This window comes from the organism of the source record quoted next, unplaced genomic scaffold (genome assembly GCF_019419815.1).
Source record: "Pyrus x bretschneideri cultivar Hongxiangsu unplaced genomic scaffold, Pyrus_bretschneideri_v1 Contig20, whole genome shotgun sequence".
NCBI classification, from domain to species: domain Eukaryota; kingdom Viridiplantae; phylum Streptophyta; class Magnoliopsida; order Rosales; family Rosaceae; genus Pyrus; species Pyrus x bretschneideri.
Window position 1 is genome coordinate 3,414,674 of NW_025999502.1, and position 19,380 is coordinate 3,434,053.

Below are 19,380 nucleotides of genomic sequence, written 5' to 3' on the forward strand. Positions count from 1 at the left end.
TCGTCAGACAAAGTTGACCAAAAGCACACGGGTGGATCACAACGAAGTCCTTCAGATCAATGTAGAAGTAAAGTTAGAGAACAGAAAAATTTAGAGAGAAAGTGGGAATAAGGGATGAACAAGGAAATGGAGTCTTAAGTATTGAAAACCAAGAAATGACTGGACTTAGTGACCACAAGGAACTTGTCATTGATCTTTACTTACAAGTGAGAGGTTTTAGGTTTTAATTTCGTGAATGACGAATTTGATACCACATTAAGTTGTCATTTGTGTGGTTTAACCGAATTTCTCCTTCCCCTAGTATGAAATATACCGCTATACTAAAAAAAAAGTACGAAAAATCAAACCGATGATAGGGTTTTTGTGGGTGTGGCAGTGGGTCTTCTCTAAGGTTTTTCTTCGCAGACCCTAACAGAGAGAAAAATCATGTTGAAAGAAAATTTTCCATTTTTTATTAAGATAATTAAAATCTAATTTAAATATGGGTTATTGGCCCAAAAAAATAATTCGGTTGACCAAAGTTTTTTATTTTTGGCGAGTCGTCTATTGCTGTTTTAAGAATAGCATTAAAATCAAATATGTTCTGTGACTAAATAAAATGCAAATTACTCTATAGTAAAGCTGAAGTGAAAAATATTGTTCATTAACAGTGTTTTCACGAAAATGCCCTTCGTTTTTTCTGTTATTCCTTGCTTTTTTCTAATGTTGAACATTATGTTCACAAAATTGCCCTCAGTTACCTCTTGGCTGAGTGCTCACACATGTTACAGGTAGGCCTGGCAAACGGGTCGTGTCTATCGTGTTCGTGTCGTTTTCGTGTAACACCTGTTATCTTAACGGGTCGTGTCGTGTCACACCCGTTATCTTAACGGGTCCTTAACAGGTCGTGTCACTTTACCCAACGGGTAAAGTGACCCGACCCGTTATGACCCATTATGACCCGTTAAGAAAAAAATATTTTTTTTTAAATTTGCACATACCACACATTGCCACATAAATATTACTTCAAAACATTAAAACATTTATCGTTCAAGTACTATATCTACACTCGAAAATAAAAGCCTAATAAAAAAAATAATACATACACTACTAATATATTACAAATATTAAATGTGCAAGGATAAAGAGTTTTTGTTTTTAAGATTGCAAGTCTTTCTCAAAAGTTTACACCTCCATTTACAAAATCTTCAATTTACATCGATCATCATGAAATTGTATTCAATTTACACCTACATCTATATAATTATTATAGTTTTTACTTTTTAGGGATATAAAATTATTAAATTAATGTATATAATTATTAATATTATAGTTGATTCATACTTTTATTAAGTATATAAATTATAACATAAGATTTTGTGATATCCACATCCACTAGTGTAAATATTTTAAATTGAAGATCAAATTCATTCTTTGTATTCATATAGGGTCAAGGAGTGTAGCTGTAAAAATTCATCAAAATCAGAGTTAAAATAACCGTTAAATCTTGATTTTTCGTTTATAACCGTCGAAAAGCTTTGTCCCGTTACTTGATCTCTGAATGTTTTTTTTTTTGTGATTTTTTGCTGATGTGATCTCCAAGCATATACAAACAATTTTGACGGTTTGGATCGTTGAAATTAGTTTTGGAGAATTCGTAAAACGATAGATTGACTAACACTTAGAGTTTATTTATACTTTCATTAAGTATAACATAAGATTTTGTGGTATCCACTTGTGTAAATATTTTAAATTGAAGATCGAATTCATTCATTGTATTCATATAGGGTCAAGGAGTGTAGTTATAAAAAATCGTCAAAATCGGAGTTAAAATAACCGTTAAATCGTGATTTTTCGTTTATAACCGTTGAAAAGTTTTGTCCCGTTACTTGATCTCTAAATGTTTTTTTTTGTGATTTTTTGCTGATGTGATCTCCAAGCATATACAAACAATTTTGACGGTTTGGATCGTTGAAATTAGTTTTGGAGAATTCGTAAAACGATAGATTGACTAACACTTAGAGTTTATTTATACTTTCATTAAGTATAACATAAGATTTTGTGGTATCCACTTGTGTAAATATTTTAAATTGAAGATCGAATTCATTCATTGTATTCATATAGGGTCAAGGAGTGTAGTTATAAAAAATCATCAAAATCGGAGTTAAAATAACCGTTAAATCGTGATTTTTCGTTTATAACCGTTGAAAAGTTTTGTCCCGTTACTTGATCTCTGAATGTTTTTTTTTTTGTGATTTTTTGCTGATGTGATCTCCAAGCATATACAAACAATTTTGATGGTTTGGATCGTTGAAATTAGTTTTGGAGAATTCGTATGCCATCAATCAAGTTCCGTGTGTGTGTGTGTGTGTGTGTATGTATATATATATATTTATTAAGTAGATTTAAATCTATTTATTTTATACGTATAAATTATAATTGACTGGTACACGGAATAGTACATACATCACGTGTCACGTGTGTCATTATAAAAATAGTGAGATATGTCATGACAGTCATGTGTGTGATAAAAAGTTAATAACTTAAAAAAAAAAAAAAAATTTCTCACCACTTCTATTAATTTTCATTTTTCCCTCTCTTTTTTGTTTCCTTTTCAACTTTTTCTTATCATTTTCACTTTTCCCTCCAACATCTTTCCCTAATTCCCTCACTTTTTTGTTTCATTTTCAACTTTTCTTAACATTTTCATTTTCCCTCCATTTTTTTTTTCAAAAAGGGAGGCAAGTTGGCAACGGCAAGAAATTGATTATTGAAATTTGAATGGAAAGAAATCACATCAAATTTCAATGGATGCAAAATCATGCAATGCATCATGCATATTAAATTATTAATTAATAATTATTATAGTTTTTATAAAATTTAATATATATATATAATTATTATAGATAGACTTAATATTTTGGGGGTATAATTATTATAGTATATATAATTATTATAAATTTTATAGTTAATTTAATATATATATATATATTTATTATAATTTTTAGGGTTATAAAATTGTAAAATTAATGTATATAATTATTATAGTATTTTTTTAGGGTTATAAAATTATAAAAATAATATTCTGCTTATCGTGTATCGTGTTACCCACGTGTATACCCGAACCAACCCGTTATCTTAACAGGTGCTTATCGGGTTACCCGATAACGACCCGATTCGTTATCGTGTCGATCCAAACACCTGTTAATTTCGTGTCGTGTCGTGTCGGGTTATCGGGTCGTGTCAGAAATTGCCAGGCCTAGTTACAGGGGACAGGTGAAATCTTTATCATCGTGGAAATCGCAAATCTCTTTGATTTCTTTATTTACTTGCGAATTACGTTGACTTTATAAATGTGCTTTCGTTTCATTTTTAGATGAAAAATTGAATTTGTACGGTTGATCATTACCCCAATTAATCTGTTGGCGTCTTAAAAATTAAGAAATGACGTTTAGACCTCTTTAGGTATCTGCCTTGTTTGCCCAATGCCCGCTTAGCCTGCCTCGGTTGCGACTATCACTTATACAAAAAATTGATAACTTTCATTTTGTATTTTATTTTTTCAATAAAATGTAAGAGACTTTTTGAATACTCGAATGAACACTCATTATATATTTGTTCTCATGTTCTCAATATATTTTAATACCTTATAATTTATAGTTCATTTTATTTTGAAATTTATGTCTCCCAATAAAATTATGTATCTTTTTTTTATTTTTATTTTATTTAATTTTTAAATCCAACTAATCTACTCATGTAATTAAATCCACCTAATCTACTCATGCCCCCGCCCAGGCTCCGCTCAACCGCTTAAACGCTAGGTCCCAGTCCGCCGCCCGACTAGCGCCTTGCATCTTTTAGAACATTGCTAAAAATTATAAAGACTTAGTATAAGTTTACACAATGAAAGGAACATAACAAAAATGAAAGTACAGAAAATTTAGGATGTAATAAATAATATCTTAGTGTCTCTGCAACTCTACGGTGAATGAGAATACGAGCATGGACAAAGGCAAAGTTTTAAAGGGCTGTGCAATATAATGGAATGACATTGACTGGGTGTGGTTTTATGGAGTCCTAAATGGATGCTCTGTAGCTTTGGTTGTAGAATCAGAATAGCTTTAGTTGCAAAACCTTAGGAATTGATGTGATTGTAGAAAGATCTAATTTATGTAAGGTTTTGCAATCATTTAAAATGTTTTTTTTTTTTTTTTCAGGAAAAGAAAAAAAAAATTTGTTTGATGATGAAAGACTATGTTTTCGTGATATGAGAATGTACATTTTTTTCATTTCATATATTTTGTTCACCGAGGTGACATGATTTGATAGTATGTTATGTATTTTTTTATTTTTGAAGATTTTGTTGCGAATATTTTACAGTATATCTGTTGAATAATTTTCTGGAGAGTAAACCTTAGATTTGAATGGTCTGTCATTGCAGGATTCCTCTTTAAATGGTCTGTCGTTGAGACACTTTCATTGCAAGGGCAACTGAGAAGCATTCGGAGGCTGCTGCAGCTTACATTGAGGTTGCTTCATTGTGTTGTATTTGGATTTTGTTATTTAGAAATATATTTTCAGGAAAAAAGAAATTTGTTGTTTGTGCATTTTTTTTTTCTTTTTCTAAACACGTTTTCGTCATGTTTTCGTGGAATGAAGGCACAGGAAATTAAGGCAAGGAAGCAGCAACATATACAAATGGAGCAGCTACAGCTATTGGAGCAGCGCAGTAAATTCTCATATCTGTTTCATCATGTCTTCCTCTCTTCATTACATTCCGAATCTTCAAAATCCGTGCCGATTCGTGTAAGTTCTAATATATTTTTCTATGTTTATTTGATTTTGGTTTCCAGGGTTACAATCTCAATCAACAAGATGCAAAACGAGGCGGGAATCATCACCGAGCCCTAGATCCCGAGAAAATGGTATTCAATCGAATCTAATATTGTGTTATTAGGCAACAACATGTCCACATGTTACTGAAGTTTTTCTATGTTAAATATGGTCATTGATTTTAGGAAGGTTTAACAAAATACTCCTGGTACTGTTCACTTTTAACGAAAAACCACATTTATACATTTCTCTTGTACTATTCACTATACCTTTAAAAATGATTTTTCATTAAAAGGGAAGTTTTTTTAGACTTTTCATTAGTTTTTATTTGATTTTAAACGATTGTTATTTCATAGAAGCTTACTTTTCTTTGATATCAAGATTTTCTGGTAAAATGGTAAAAAGTTGATTTGCATTTGACAAACAATTGTCATCATTATAGCATTACAATGCTCATCGACATGATTTAAATAATTGACCCAATACATTATTTTTTTGTTTTGTGCTTTGGCAATTTGACTCGTCTTATCTTGCCAAAAGATGTATGTGAGTTTTAAGAGCATCTTTAAAGGAGATGTCAAAATGTCCACATAAGTTATAACAGTAAAAAAAGATCACACTAATGCTCTCCAACCGAAATGTCAAATCTTATGTGGTGATGACATGGATTGGCAACAAGAGAGTTGCTGTCAAATTTGACAACAACTTCAAAATTAATTATTAATGCTTTTTATTAAATTTTTATTGGTTTAATCATCATTGCAATTAATGTTGTTGTTGACCCCATTCCCTTTTGTTCAATAGAGTGAAAAAAATTTTAGTTGTGACGGAAAAACGGATGATACACCACTTGTTTTTATGTAAGTGGTGGAAAATTTTAAATTTTAAGTTATTAACCTTTTAACACACATATTTCACTATTTACATAGGGACATGTGGTGTATCACCTTGTGTGACGGTCACACTGAAAAATCTCTCTGATCGAGGTAAGGGAACGGTCCCCTCTTGTTAAAAAGAAATGGTGAACAGTCTGGATTTCATAATTATTAAATGTCTTTTATTAAGTTTTTATTAATTTAATCATTTATTTTATAATAAAAAAATAATTTAATTTGACATATCGGGTGGACAATAAAACTTTAAAAGATGTCAAAATGCCACATAGGTTGTCAAATTTAAATTTTATGTTCAAATTTTGACATCCCCTTTGAAGATGCTCTAAGAGTTTAGGGATCCTCTTCTCTCCAGATTACTAGATCGGGCCTTACCTTCATGTGTTGTTGAGTCTATTGAACGTTGGTATTCATGAGAAGTTTAAGTAATAATTGCCATAAAAAGTAGAAGTGATGACTCGCAAGGAATTGATTATCTCATCAGCAGCTTCATTTTTATCTAAGAACGAATTTGATACATATAGGTGTAATAGGTTAAAGTGATTGTTAAGATGACAATTTAATCACTTTTCAATATTTGATATCTCCATCTCCCAGTTCGGATTTTTACTTACTTGAAATGAATAGATTCTAGGCATCTCATTTAGCAAAATGAGCAGTGGATAGTGCAAACGCTTTTTTCTTACCTTCACAACAATATAGGCACTTTTTTTTTTTAGCAATATAATGCTTAGCTTAAAGTCAAAATGTATCCAAATGTATTGAATTTGTTCGACGAACCACTGTTCTATTAATAGTTCATTTAATCTAAGTTCAAAGGGGCAGATCTTGCTCCATATACTGAGTTAGTATATGTTACCTAGAAGAGTGCTGCTATGAATAGTTGCTCTTTGCGATCGACTTTCATACATTAATGCATGGTGAAATTGGCCTAAGGACTTACAAGTCATTTGTTGTCACACCCCGATCTAGACATATGGTCTCATGTAGGAGGTGCAAGGAAAATAATTGAAATAGTGAGACTGAAATTGACAACATTTACAATAACTTAGGTTCCAACAAGAAAGTCCAAAGGAAATACAAGGTAAGAAATAGAGAGCACTCCAAACTTTGAACTCGACTGCTAACCTAAGAACTCCTTGTATCAACTAAGCTCTGTCACCTACACAATCGCCCCTACACCGTGGAAATGGTGCACTGGACAAAGTAACAACTCGAATAAGCTGAGAAGTTCGTGTGAGCGACAATAATCCGACATATGTGATAATCATAAAATATTTTCATCGATCACAGCTTATAAACATCAATCATTAAAGCCTACTTTATAAATCATAATCCAATCACTAAAAATTATGAAGAAGTCACACAAACATTCATTGGCCTTTCTAAATCAAAGGTCCTCAAATTTCTAATTCATAAATGCACTGAAAACTAGCGCTAGAGCGATATAGTTCGGCCGAAACCTACATCTCCTAAGCTTTCACATTCTAGACTTGTTTCAAAGAACCAACGAAGCCAAGGGATGCGAGATTTCGGGCTACTCAACGAAATCCAAATTACTTTGGGTTCTAGATCAATCAACAGAACTGAACGGATACGATTCCGGACCACTCAACATAATCGCACAGTAGGAGGGATTCCTGACCACTCAACAGAATCCGAATAGGATACGATTCTAGACTACTCAACAAAATTGTTACGTACGAGGCATTCTAAACCACTCAACAAAATCCAAACGAAAACATATTAATGGATCCTGAACCACTCAACAGAATCAAATAGAGTAGGGAACCAGACCACTCAACGGAACCCCAGCTAAACCCGATTTTGGAGCACTCAACGGAACCGAGCATAATCCAAGGAAACAATTTCAAACGGCTCAATGAAATAAGACATGACACTTTTGATACATCAATTCCCCATGTCAACAGGTTATCAGTTCTCTACTAACCCTCAAGTTCATAAACATTTCAAATATGCAAGTCAAATCACATTTCATGAAAAATACAGATGGATGGAAAAATATGAAAGCAATAATATTTAGTAGAAAAACACATTTATAAATCCATGTCATATCTACAAAATCTACTAACATGAGGATTTCATGGGTAATCACCATATCACATATATTAAAGTTACTCACATGGAGTCTGCGCTATGGCTCCCTAGCATGCCACTTGTTTGATAAATTAACTGTGACTAATATCTTAAACCGTCGTGCTCAGTATTAGACGTACTTGTGATTTGGGTATTGCCATTTGAGTGCTTTAGCTACTGAGTTCGATCACTTTGAGGGGGAAAAAGCATTTCACGTCTCTCCTGTTATGTCATTTTGTTAGAGGTTCTTTCTTTTTCATAGACGGTAACTAAGGGGCGTTTGTTTGCCCGTCTTAGCTCTCATTGGACTAGACTAGATTAAATATTAATATAGTCCAGTGTTTGTTTCCTTGCGGGACTAGTGTTAATGAGATTAACTAGGACTCATTTTCACTAGAGACATCACTAACCGGTCTTCACAAGTCCCCCCAAAAAGCAGGGGATTAGCTAAGAACTTCGCTTCATTATGCTTGATTCACCTCCTCAACCTCGACTGCGACAGCACATCGCATCATGCTGCTCAATTCACCTCCTTGACCTTGATTTCGACGGCAAAGGCTTCGGGCACAACTTCATCTCCGACACCGAACTCGTCAACTACTTCATCTTCGACGATTACCTCGTCGTCTACATCATATGGGTCGGCCGGATCTGGGTCCTGGGAAGCCTAAAAAGGCTATGACGGGGGTGAGCTGATGAGGATCCAAATATTGTTTTGATTTATTTTTAGTGGGTAATGTTTAATTTTTTTATAGTTCTGATGATATGATGATTGTTTAGCTTAAATTTGAGAGTGGTTTGGTCAATTTTGGATTGCAAAATTGTTTCTTTGCTAAATTCGCCATTGATGTGTGTAGAGCTTTCATTAATACTGAACTAGAGAGAAAAGGAAGAAGTTGAAATTCTCTCTCTGACTCTCATTTGCAATTCTTTTGTTTTTGAGGTTTAAATATATGAGCGTGTCTTATTTCTAGTTCTAGATGAAATCTGTCGGAGTTGAAATATATTTTGATGAAATTGAAATGGTTTATATCTTTGGCTTTTTTCTGGATAAAAGAGAAACACGATCTGCAAATTTCAAAGAAAGAGAGGTGCGGGGCGATGGAACTCGATTATAGAAAGATAATTTTTAGGATTTTGATTTTTGTGTTTTGGTTTTGAATATTTAGAATTGGTTTTATTAGAGAGATGTTTGATTTTGAATATTTACAACTAAATTTTACTGGAAAGACGAGCTCACAACTATGGTTTTTCCACGTTCAGTGTTTTATTTGATTTTGGGTTTAAGTTAGACTATTTGGTTATGTGCTCGATATTCTATAGAAAGAAGGTGTGACAAATGGAGGCAGATTGTCTGCCCTCCTGTTTGGGTGCCCTTCCCATCCCCTCCTATTTTGTGAGATTACGGTTAAGTCACGTCAATATTTTATATTGATTTTTTTGTAGAGATAATAAGACAAAAAATAATATGAATATAAAATGTTGATGTGGCTTAACCGTGACCACACAAATAGGAGGGGATGGGAAGGGCACCCAAATAGGAGGGCAGAGAATCTGCCTCCATGATAAATGGTGAGAGAGAGAAAAGGTTGGTATAAAAAATATCAAATTCCAAAAATATATTTAGTCCGCTTGCTAGTCCGGCACTGTACCAAACGCTTCATTATTCTTATACTGCTTAGTCCATGTTAAGCCAGTCCAACTTAATTCCTGAAGCTAGTCTAGTCCGAGATAATCCGATGTAACAAATGCACAGTAATCCATTATGTAGAAGAATGTGTTATTTTCTATACCACGAACAAGTAATAACGAACCAGAATGGTGCACACTCAAGTAAGCCAAGATGAAAATTAGAGTGTACGGAATATTGATTGTTGGATAGGGACTATCAGAAAACAAGTTTACTACCATCATGATGCCTGTGGTCACTCAAGTTCATGTGCAAGACTCATTACATTGCCTTATATAAGTGGCTCGCAAGTCCAAGGTGACACTGAACCCGTTCCACCTAAGCTAAGGTTAAGCACAAAGACAACATTTCTCATAACTATGGCATCCAAAATGTAGGGTTCAAGTTGAAGTTGAAATTCATAACAACAAAAGGGGTTCTTAGGATGATGCCCTTTATAAGGGTGATCAAAATAACAAGTGGAGGACATGGACATCATTAAATTTGCAGGCCTTTTTTACTCTGCCTTCAATATTCAGATTAATGTTGGGTAGTATTCATGTAGAAATACTCAGCTTCAACAACTACATCCATCCGGCTACTTTCTTATTTTTCGACTTGAACTGATCCTTGAAAATTGATCGAGCTTTCCCTAAAACAAAGACAGAAAAAGGGATAAGAATAACACTCGTATAAGTTATGCAGATGACAGACCTAATGGAGCAGAAAGAAACTCACAACCAACAGAAAACTTGCTCACCTGGTGAAAAGGTGCAATCAGCAGTTTCTCTACCGCGGAAAATGACTACATCAATTAAATGTTCGGTATAATTGATCAACATGAAAACACACACATCACCGATTTCCAAACCATTGTCTTGCACAAATTTCATCCAGCCACTCTGGAATTTCAGTCCATTTTTGCTATATTGGTGTAATTTGACAGGCCAAGTTCTTCCACCCGAAACACGAAGAATCACATTATCATGAGTCCTGTATAGAAGATGTTCCCGGGCAAACTTAGCTTCCAAATTCTGAAATAGAAAGAGAAGCAGGTAAGACTAAATTTTTGGAGTATTTAGAACGTAATTTTATTTAGCTTAATAGTTTTCAATTCATACTAGCAGAAGTTGTACATGATCTGTCTCTCTAGAAAGCTTACCAAAGTATTTGCCTGGATATACGAGGGATGCATAACAACCGTGCAACAAGGGTATTCAGACTTGAAAGCCCTTGCTCTCTGAAGAGCTCTATTTGTTCCGCTTACCGTAAGTGGATTCATCATCCTAGGAACCTGATCAGGTCTTCGTTTTACTAATTCTTTAGTCCAAGACGAGCCACCAAATTTCTTCATGTGGTTTTCTGAAGTGCTAATGGAACCTGCTCTGTTTTTCTTGTGACGCTGTGTTGCAATTGGGGATTTTTTCTTTGTTTTCAGGCATGGTGGAGAATCGTCCAAGATTTCAACACAATCATCATCTTCATCAGTTTCTTCCATTTGGGACATTTCTTTTTCCCCATCAACTTCTGCAAGCACACCGCAAAAGATTAAGGTGACAGATGGTTAATCTCTATGGAAATTCCATCAACTTCAGTTCAGAAATTAATAGACAACTTACCTTGTGACAAGTTGCAACGTGCAGCTTCTATAGTGCGGAAAATAACAACATCCATTAAACCTTCGATGTTGTTAATCAACGCAAATACACACACATCACCAATTTCCAAATGATTGTCTTGCACAAATGTAATCCAACCATTCTGGAGTCGAACCATGTTTTTCTGACGTTTGCTTAATTTGACAGGCCAAGTTCTTCCATCCGATACACGAAGGATGATTTGATGATAATTCCGCTTAAGAAAGTGTTCCTTAGTAAACTTGGCTCCCAAATACTGAAAAGAAAGAGAATCAGGTAATTTGGAGAGGATTTTCGTTGTAATTTGCTCGAGCTTAATTTTCAGTTTCAAAACTAACACACACACACACACATATACAGAGATAAAATTAGCAGAACTTGTACATTATCTCTCTCTATAAAAAGCTTACCACATAATGTGCATGGATATACGAGGGACTAATAACAACCCTTGCTCTCTGAAGGGCTCTATTTGTACCATGTGCCGTAACTGGGTTCATCTTCCTAAGAACTTGAAGAGTTCTTCGGTTCATTATTTTTTTAGTCAAAGACGAGCCACCAAATTTCTTTCTGTGGTTTTCTGCTGTTGAACATGTTCTGTTTTTCTTGTGAGGCTGTAGTGCTATTGGTGATTTCGTATTTATTTTTGAGCATGTTGGAAAATCGTCCAAGATTTCAATGGAATCATCATCTTCATCAGTTTCTTCCACTTGGGACATTGTTTGTTCCCCTTCAACATCTGCAGGCACATCACGGAAGATGAACGTGATGGATAGTTAATCACTATGGCACTTCCATCAATTAATCAGTTCAGAAATTAAAAGACAACGTACCTGGTGGTGAGAATGTATGTGCAGTTTCTGTGGTGCGAAAAATGACAACTTCAAACACAAGTTTAGTGTCATCGATCAACACAAGTACGCACACATCACCAACTTCCAAATTATTGCCTCTTACAAATTCAGTCCAACCATAAGCAAACAAATTTGACGGTCCAGGATGGTTGTCTATAGGGAACTTACCACAGAATGTCCATTGATATAAGTGCGCTTCATGGGAACTATGAAATAAGGGCTGTCAGATTTGAAAGTTGTGGCTCTCCGAAGAGCTACAACAGCTTTTCCTCTTGCATTCGACGCATGCATACTCCCAAGAACTGTTTGAGCTCGTTTTGGAGTGCTGGAGGTGCCTTCACCGTGTCTTTTGTATGCAAACTGAGCTTTGCATGTCAAAGAACACAGTAGGATATTGCAAGTTATAACAGAAAGGCCGAAAGCACAATAAGGTAAAAATTCGAAGCGAAACATATGTTGCGTATTAATGTTCAATTTTTATTTCTGATTTAGATTTTATTGACTTCTCAAACATCATTTCCTAATGTAATCAGTGTATTTTTTTTTTTTTTTGGTTTCTGGTTTTACCAGTTGAACTTGTTCTGTGCTTCTTATGAGGCCGAGGACATGACAATGGAGATTTGTCCCTTGTTTTTCTTGAGCGGGACATGATGTTGTCCAAGACTTCAACACAATCAGAGTCGTCATCATCATCCCAAGAACTATTGTCGGAATCATCATCTTCATCGGTTTCTTCCATCTCGGGCATTGTCAATGGATAGTTGATCTCTGTGAAATCCTTGTCAAATACACGAACGCAAATGTTTAATTTCCTTCGTATCCGAAAACTAACGAATGACAGCAGTCTAGAGAGTAAAACTTCGAGAACTTTGGCCAACCCTCGCCGAACCAGACCTCACCCTCCCATATTCTGAGTTCTATTTTCCATTCTGAACCAGTTGGAAGCTTAAGAAATACTGGATTCGAAAGATCATCTCCATATTTCCTTAAAAATTTGTTTGGAATCCTCTGCACAACACAGAACTTGTCACCAAACTGTTCGTATAGTGAAAACAATTATCTGATCTTTGTGGCTATGAAATATATGGGTACATTAACTGCATCAAATCCCATTAAGTTAGACTCTTCATTGTGAGAGGGGTTAAATATTTTGGTGCCGTTTGATAATCATTTCATTTTCAACTTTCAGAAAACCAAAAACTAACGACTTAAAAGCTAAATTTTGAGAACTAAAAAAAAAAGGAACGTTTGATAACCATTTCGTTTTTTGTTTCAAACTAATCTCCAAAATCAAGCACGGACAATAAATACGAGTACATGCATAAATGTACGCAGGTACAGACTACGGTTAGAGAGAGGTACTCACAATTTTGGTCTTTGTACAAATAGACTTCGGAATAACTACTAGAAAATGGGGAGCTTTAAGATGTGTATTTGAAGAGAAGTCATGAATTTTCTGGTGAAGAGAAGCCATTTTTTGAAGTTCATCAAAAGCTTGAAGATCTGCTTCAAAGCTTTAAAGTTGTCAGCAGATCACTTAGCCCAGCTCGAGTTTATGGACCAGCAAGAAGAAGGTAGACTGGCAAACTAATTAAGTGCTTGAAGAATTAAATGCTCAGTCAACCAACCCAATCGTTATTAATTCAGTTCATAACCTAATGTTTGTTCTTGAAGTCATTGCAGTGCAGTGGTACATGAATGCATCGATGTGTCTGTACATGTATACTCTGACTCTAACTACCAAATCCAAATGCCTCATATTAATGAGAAATATTAATTGGGAACAGGATTACCGAGGTGTCCTAGTACAATGATGTCTTACGATACCCAAATCCCCCATTATTAACGAGAAATATTAATTGGGAACAGGATTACCGCTACTGGGTGTCCTAGTTCAATAATATCATACCAAGTTTAAGTTTTTATTTAGGAAAACTAATGAAAATGGCTTGAAAACTTTCAGTTTTAATTAAAATGACAAAAAGGTGATGTAAGTAAATAGTATGAGGAGTGACTTTTTAAAGTAAAAATGTTCTTAATGTTAAAAGTGAACAGTACCATGAGTGTTTTGTTAAGACTCCCTTATTATCTACGTGACATGATTTTATTGGATCAAGACTTCACGTGTCGTTAAACTCATCATGTGCAAGTTGCTCTCCATTTAACACATTTTGGTCTTGCAAACTAGAGTGTGCAACCTAAACCTTTGGTGAATATACTTATGAATGTTAACTAAGCTGCTAAATTCAGCAGCTTCCGCCTCCACTTTTTTGTAGGTTTTTTATGGGATAAAGCAACAAACTTAGAGCTATTTTTTGACACCCCAAAAAGTATTTGCACTTTAAATTTATAAAAACATCCAAGAAAATTTGTATAGGAAGTAGTGCTGAATATGACAGGCTAGAGTGCTAATAGTAGCAACCTTTTAGATATAGAACTAATATATTTCCTTGAATTCATTATAGGTACAGGTCTGTGGTTATATACACTTTGAATACAATCCTAATATGGTAAATACAATCATACTTGAATGACTGAATCAATCCTAATCAAATAGAATAGGAAAGACAGCATAGCATATATCATAGTTGACTTTCATATGATTGTGCAGTTGATGGAGAAGATTATGTTGTTGACGAACTGATCTCCTTTAATGTAGGAGATTCCTTAACACGCCCCCGCAAGACGGTGGCACCATCGGAGACACCGATCTTGGAACGAAGGAGATGGAAATGTGAACGTGGCAAGGATTTGGTGAGAGCATCAACAAGCTGATCAGTAGTGGAGACATGAGAGACTTGAAGAAGACCACGAGTGACACGATCCCGTACAAACTGAAAATCAATATCAATATGTTTCATACGGGAATGGAGGACAGGATTAGCACAATAGAACATGGCTCCAATGTTATCACAAGAAACAACCGGTGTTGTGGGGAGAGAAATGCCAAGTTCACGCAGTAAGGACTGAATCCATATGAGTTCAGTAGTGGTGGCAGCAATGGCCCGATATTCGGCTTCGGTGGAGGAGCGAGAGACAGACCGCTGCTTACGGGAGCTCCAAGAGATGAGATTTCCACCGAGATAGACAACATAACCAGTCGTAGACTTGCGATCATCACGATCACCAGCCCAGTCAGCATCGGAAAAGGCATAAAGACGATGAGAGGGGCGACGACAAAGATGAAGGCCAAAGGAAATGGTACCCTTCAAGTAGCGAAGAAGACGCTTGAGTGCCTGCCAGTGTGTCTCAGAAGGAGAATGCATGAATTGAGAGAGCTTATTGACTGTGAAGGAGATGTCAGGGCGTGTAAGGCTTAGGTATTGAAGACTACTAACAAGACGACGGTAGGAGGTGGCATCCGTTAGGGAGGAGCCATCATGGAGCATGAGTGAGGTAGTGGTGGAAAGAGGCGTATTGACAGCCTTTGCACCATCCATCTTGGCATTGACAAGAAGATCATGAATGTACTTGTGCTGAGAGATGAATAGGCCAGTGGCTGTGGGAAGGACTTCAACACCAAGAAAGTAATGTAATGAGCCCAAGTCCTTGATGGAGAATCGAGTTGCCAACAGGTGGATGAACTTTGCTACAAGTGAGGAATCGTTGCCTGTAATAAGAAGATCATCAACATAAACCAAAAAATAAATTACAGCAGTCCCATTTTTCAAGAGAAAGAGTGAGGCATCAGAGATGGCATTGACAAAGCCATGGGAGAGCAGAAATGAGTGTAATTCCTTGTACCATGCCCGGGGAGCCTGTTTGAGGCCATAGAGGGCTTTCCTTAATTTACACACATGAGATGGATGAGCAGAGTCAACAAAACCAGGTGGTTGGACCATATAGACATTTTCACGGAGTGTGCCATGAAGGAAAGCATTGTTAACGTCTAACTGACGAATTGGCCACCCATGAGTCACGGCAAGATGCAAAACAATGCGTATGGTAGTAGGTTTGATCACCGGACTGAAAGTATCTGAAAAATCAACACCAGGACGTTGGTGAAAACCCTTGGCAACTAAGCGTGCCTTGTACCTATCAATAGTGCCATCAGGATGTCGTTTGATACGAAACACCCACTTACAACCAATAAGATTTTGAGAGGGAAGGGAAGGAACGAGCTCCCATGTACCATTGTGAATTAACGCATTGAACTCATTGGACATTGCTTGCCGCCAATGGGGATCCTTGACGGCCTGGGAAACACATGTTGGTTCATTTGAGGAGAGAATGGGATGTTTAGTAGCAGTCATAGCATACCGAGGATTGGGTTTGTGGATGCCTGCTTTGGCACGGGTGATCATGGAATGATCGGGGAGTATATGAGAGACCGGGGGGGGTTTGGGGGAGTGTGGGTCAGGGGATGGAAAAGTGACAACAGTTCTATGAGGGTTTCGAGTGTATGTACGAACGGGGTTGAGAGGAGGAGTTGGCTGGACGTTATCAGTTTGGGGTGGAGAATGGGGTGATGGGAATATAGTTGTGGTAGAGGTAAGGGCCAAGGCGTGATGATTGGGTGACGGTACGAGAGGAGTGATAGCAGCAGCAAGAGGGGCCGGGGCAGCGGATGGTGACGGTTCTGAGACAGGGGCAGATTCTAATGATGATGATGATGTGACGTGTGGTGGCAGCGAAGAAGAAACAATCAACTCAACAGGCCTGGTGGGTAAGTGTACAGGAACATGAGTAACTGGAGAAAGAGAGGATACCCAAGTGTGAGAGTTATCAACAGTGACATGGGGAGTGGAGGAAGGGAGGTTGGCAAGAGGAAAAGTGGACTCATCGAATTGAACATGCCGAGAGATAAAAAGTTTGTTGGAGGAAAGATCAAGACACTGAAAAGCACTTTGATTAGATGAGTAACCAAGGAAGAGACATGGACGGGAACGAGGAAGTAATTTATTGGAATTGTAAGGACGTAACCAAGGAAAACACGAGCACCAAATGTACGAAAACGAGAGTAGTTGGGTTGTTCATCAAAGAGTTTAGTGAAGGGGGAGAGATTATGAAGAAGCGGAGTGGGCATGCGGTTGATAAGATAGGCAACTGTTTTAAAAGCATAAGACCAATAGGTGAGAGGTAAAGAAGCTTGATGAAGAAGTGTGAGACCAGTTTCAACAATATGACGATGTCGTCGTTCAGCGACTCCATTGTGTTGAGGAGTGTGAGGTGGGGTAAGAAGATGGTTGATGCCATTGGATGAGAGAAAATGTTGGAGTTTGATGAATTCGCCCCCACCATCAGTGTATAATCTAGTTATTTTTCTTTTGAAGTAATTTTCGACAAGTGCTTTGAAGGTGACAAAAGTGGAAAACACATCAGATTTCTTTTTGAGAGGGTAGAGCCATATGTATTTTGTAAAATGGTCAACAAAGATAACATAGTAGGAAAAACCATCAATGGAAGAGTATGAAGCAGGGCTCCAAACATCACTATAAAGGAGGTCTAATGCACCATGACTGGTGAGAGACGAAGTACCAAACGGGAGACGATGACTTTTATTACATAGACATGAATGACAAACAGACTCGAACAGCTTGGAAGACATATTAATGGAAGACATACGAAGGACTTGTTGGAGAGTTTGATGGCTGGGGTGACTAAGACGACGATGCCAGAGGTTGGGAGAGACCACCACACCCACCATAGCTTGTGGTTGAGAAAGCGATTTGGGAGACCACTACACATCATCCTTATTCGGGCCTCGAAGAAGAACCGCCCCCGTGCTCAGATCCTTGACATGAAAGAAATCAGGAAAAAGTTCAATAGAGGTATTGTTTTGTTTATTAAATTTAGAAATAGAAATAATGTCTTTTTTCATAGAAGGAACACATAGAACATTTGATAAGCTGAAAGATTGGGAGGATGAGGAGGGTAAAGTGGTTGAACCGACATGAGTGATACCCAAACCTGAACCATTACCAATAATTATTTCATCAGGACCATCATATATAGAGGCACCAGAGAGAGTGTTGACATTGGAGGTAACATGATGAGAGGCACCGGAATCAAGCAACCATGTTGGAGAAGAGGTGGACCGGCCATGGGTGGTAGGATTGGCCATTAGCGGACTGGGAGGTCCAGATTGGAGTTGAGGGCAGCGTTTGGCACTATGACCTTGAGTGCCACACCATTGACAGAAACCACAATAACCTGTGTTGTTCATGATGGTAGAGCGGCGACCATTGTCCGTGAAAGATTGTTGGGTGGGCTTGTAGGAACTGCGAGAATTGGTGGCAATGGAAGATGTGTGGGGGTGCTCAAAGGAACCACGAGAAGAATTGCGAGAGGCAAAGGATCCACGGTTGGAGCTGGAGTTGTGAGTGTTGGAAATGTGCCCTAAAACCAATCATATGATGATACTTTACGGACATTTCAAACTAATGTAGTTCATTTCAAACTAATGTAGTTTAAATGTAAAGGGCAAACATTATTGTTTGAGCCGTCTCATATAAATGTTATATGCTTAAACGATAAGTCCAAGGAATATGTGATTGGGAGAATGCGATCTAAAGAAGTTAGATTCATGAGACCATTCTTTCGTAGACACATCCTAAACGTTCCTGATCATAGGATTGCCAATTGGGCATTGGCAGTCCGTTAAGATCAGTACGTGCTATGTCTTCTCTCGGGGAGAGTGACTAGTCTCGAGTCATTGGTGTGTGTGACATCAAGACAAGTACGTAGGTGCTCAATAGAGAATGAGTTCACTGAACACGATCAACGAAGAGTTCTCATATTCATGTCACATGAGAACTCATGGTTGGGATAATGCAAATTAGTCTTTTGACCTGAGGCATCACAGTTGTCTTGTGGTTAGGTCCTTAATCTTTGATTATGTCAACGTCACTCTATCAGGGTGTCCACGGCATCGTTGGGGTTAAGCCACTTAGCCATGGAGGCAAGTGAATGCGCAACAAGGGATCTCTAACCTTCAAACTGTTTGAGGGAGAATACTCTATGATATGATTTAGAATCTCTGGCCAGAGTATGAATGAGATGTTGGAATGCGTTCCAGATCACATTCAAGGTAATCATATAAGTACAAGATTCACATTGGATAGTAGACATGAATAAACTATCAAACCAAACAATGTGGTCAAGAGTATTGTATTAGAGAAAGACCGTATTGCATTTGTAATCCTAAACTGAATAGGTTCTCCACCTCTTCTGATTAGCTTGGGTAACCATGATATGCTGCTAGGTGTCACTCATGGTTTGTGGAAGCCCTAAAAGTGTATTATCACTAACGGGAGAATTGAAAGTAAGTTTCAATTCACAATCGATTTGAAAGAGTTTGAATCGCCCACTGCTGATGCGAGAATTTTACGCGCACAAATTAAACCCTCTTTTTGACAATTGTAGTATAAGTATAAGTAGGGATCGTTCTGGACCGGGGATTAGGAGGGATTGTTAAT

The 19,380-nt window shown here is 36.9% G+C and overlaps 1 protein-coding gene and 1 pseudogene across 1 annotated transcript; both read right to left on the reverse strand.

Annotated features, from left to right (window-relative positions):
* Positions 1 to 9,688: 9,688 nt before the first annotated feature.
* On the reverse strand, positions 9,689 to 11,247 carry LOC103931486 (putative B3 domain-containing protein Os03g0621600). The gene is made up of 4 exons (XM_048583748.1): positions 11,091 to 11,247; positions 10,634 to 10,998; positions 10,232 to 10,505; positions 9,689 to 10,123 (listed from the first exon to the last, which is right to left on the reverse strand). The coding sequence occupies exons 1-4, from the start codon at positions 11,245 to 11,247 to the stop codon at positions 10,056 to 10,058; spliced, it is 864 nt and encodes a 287-aa protein (XP_048439705.1). The 3' UTR covers positions 9,689 to 10,055.
* Positions 11,248 to 11,503: 256 nt separating this feature from the next.
* LOC125477010 lies at positions 11,504 to 12,777 on the reverse strand (annotated as a pseudogene).
* Positions 12,778 to 19,380: the final 6,603 nt, after the last annotated feature.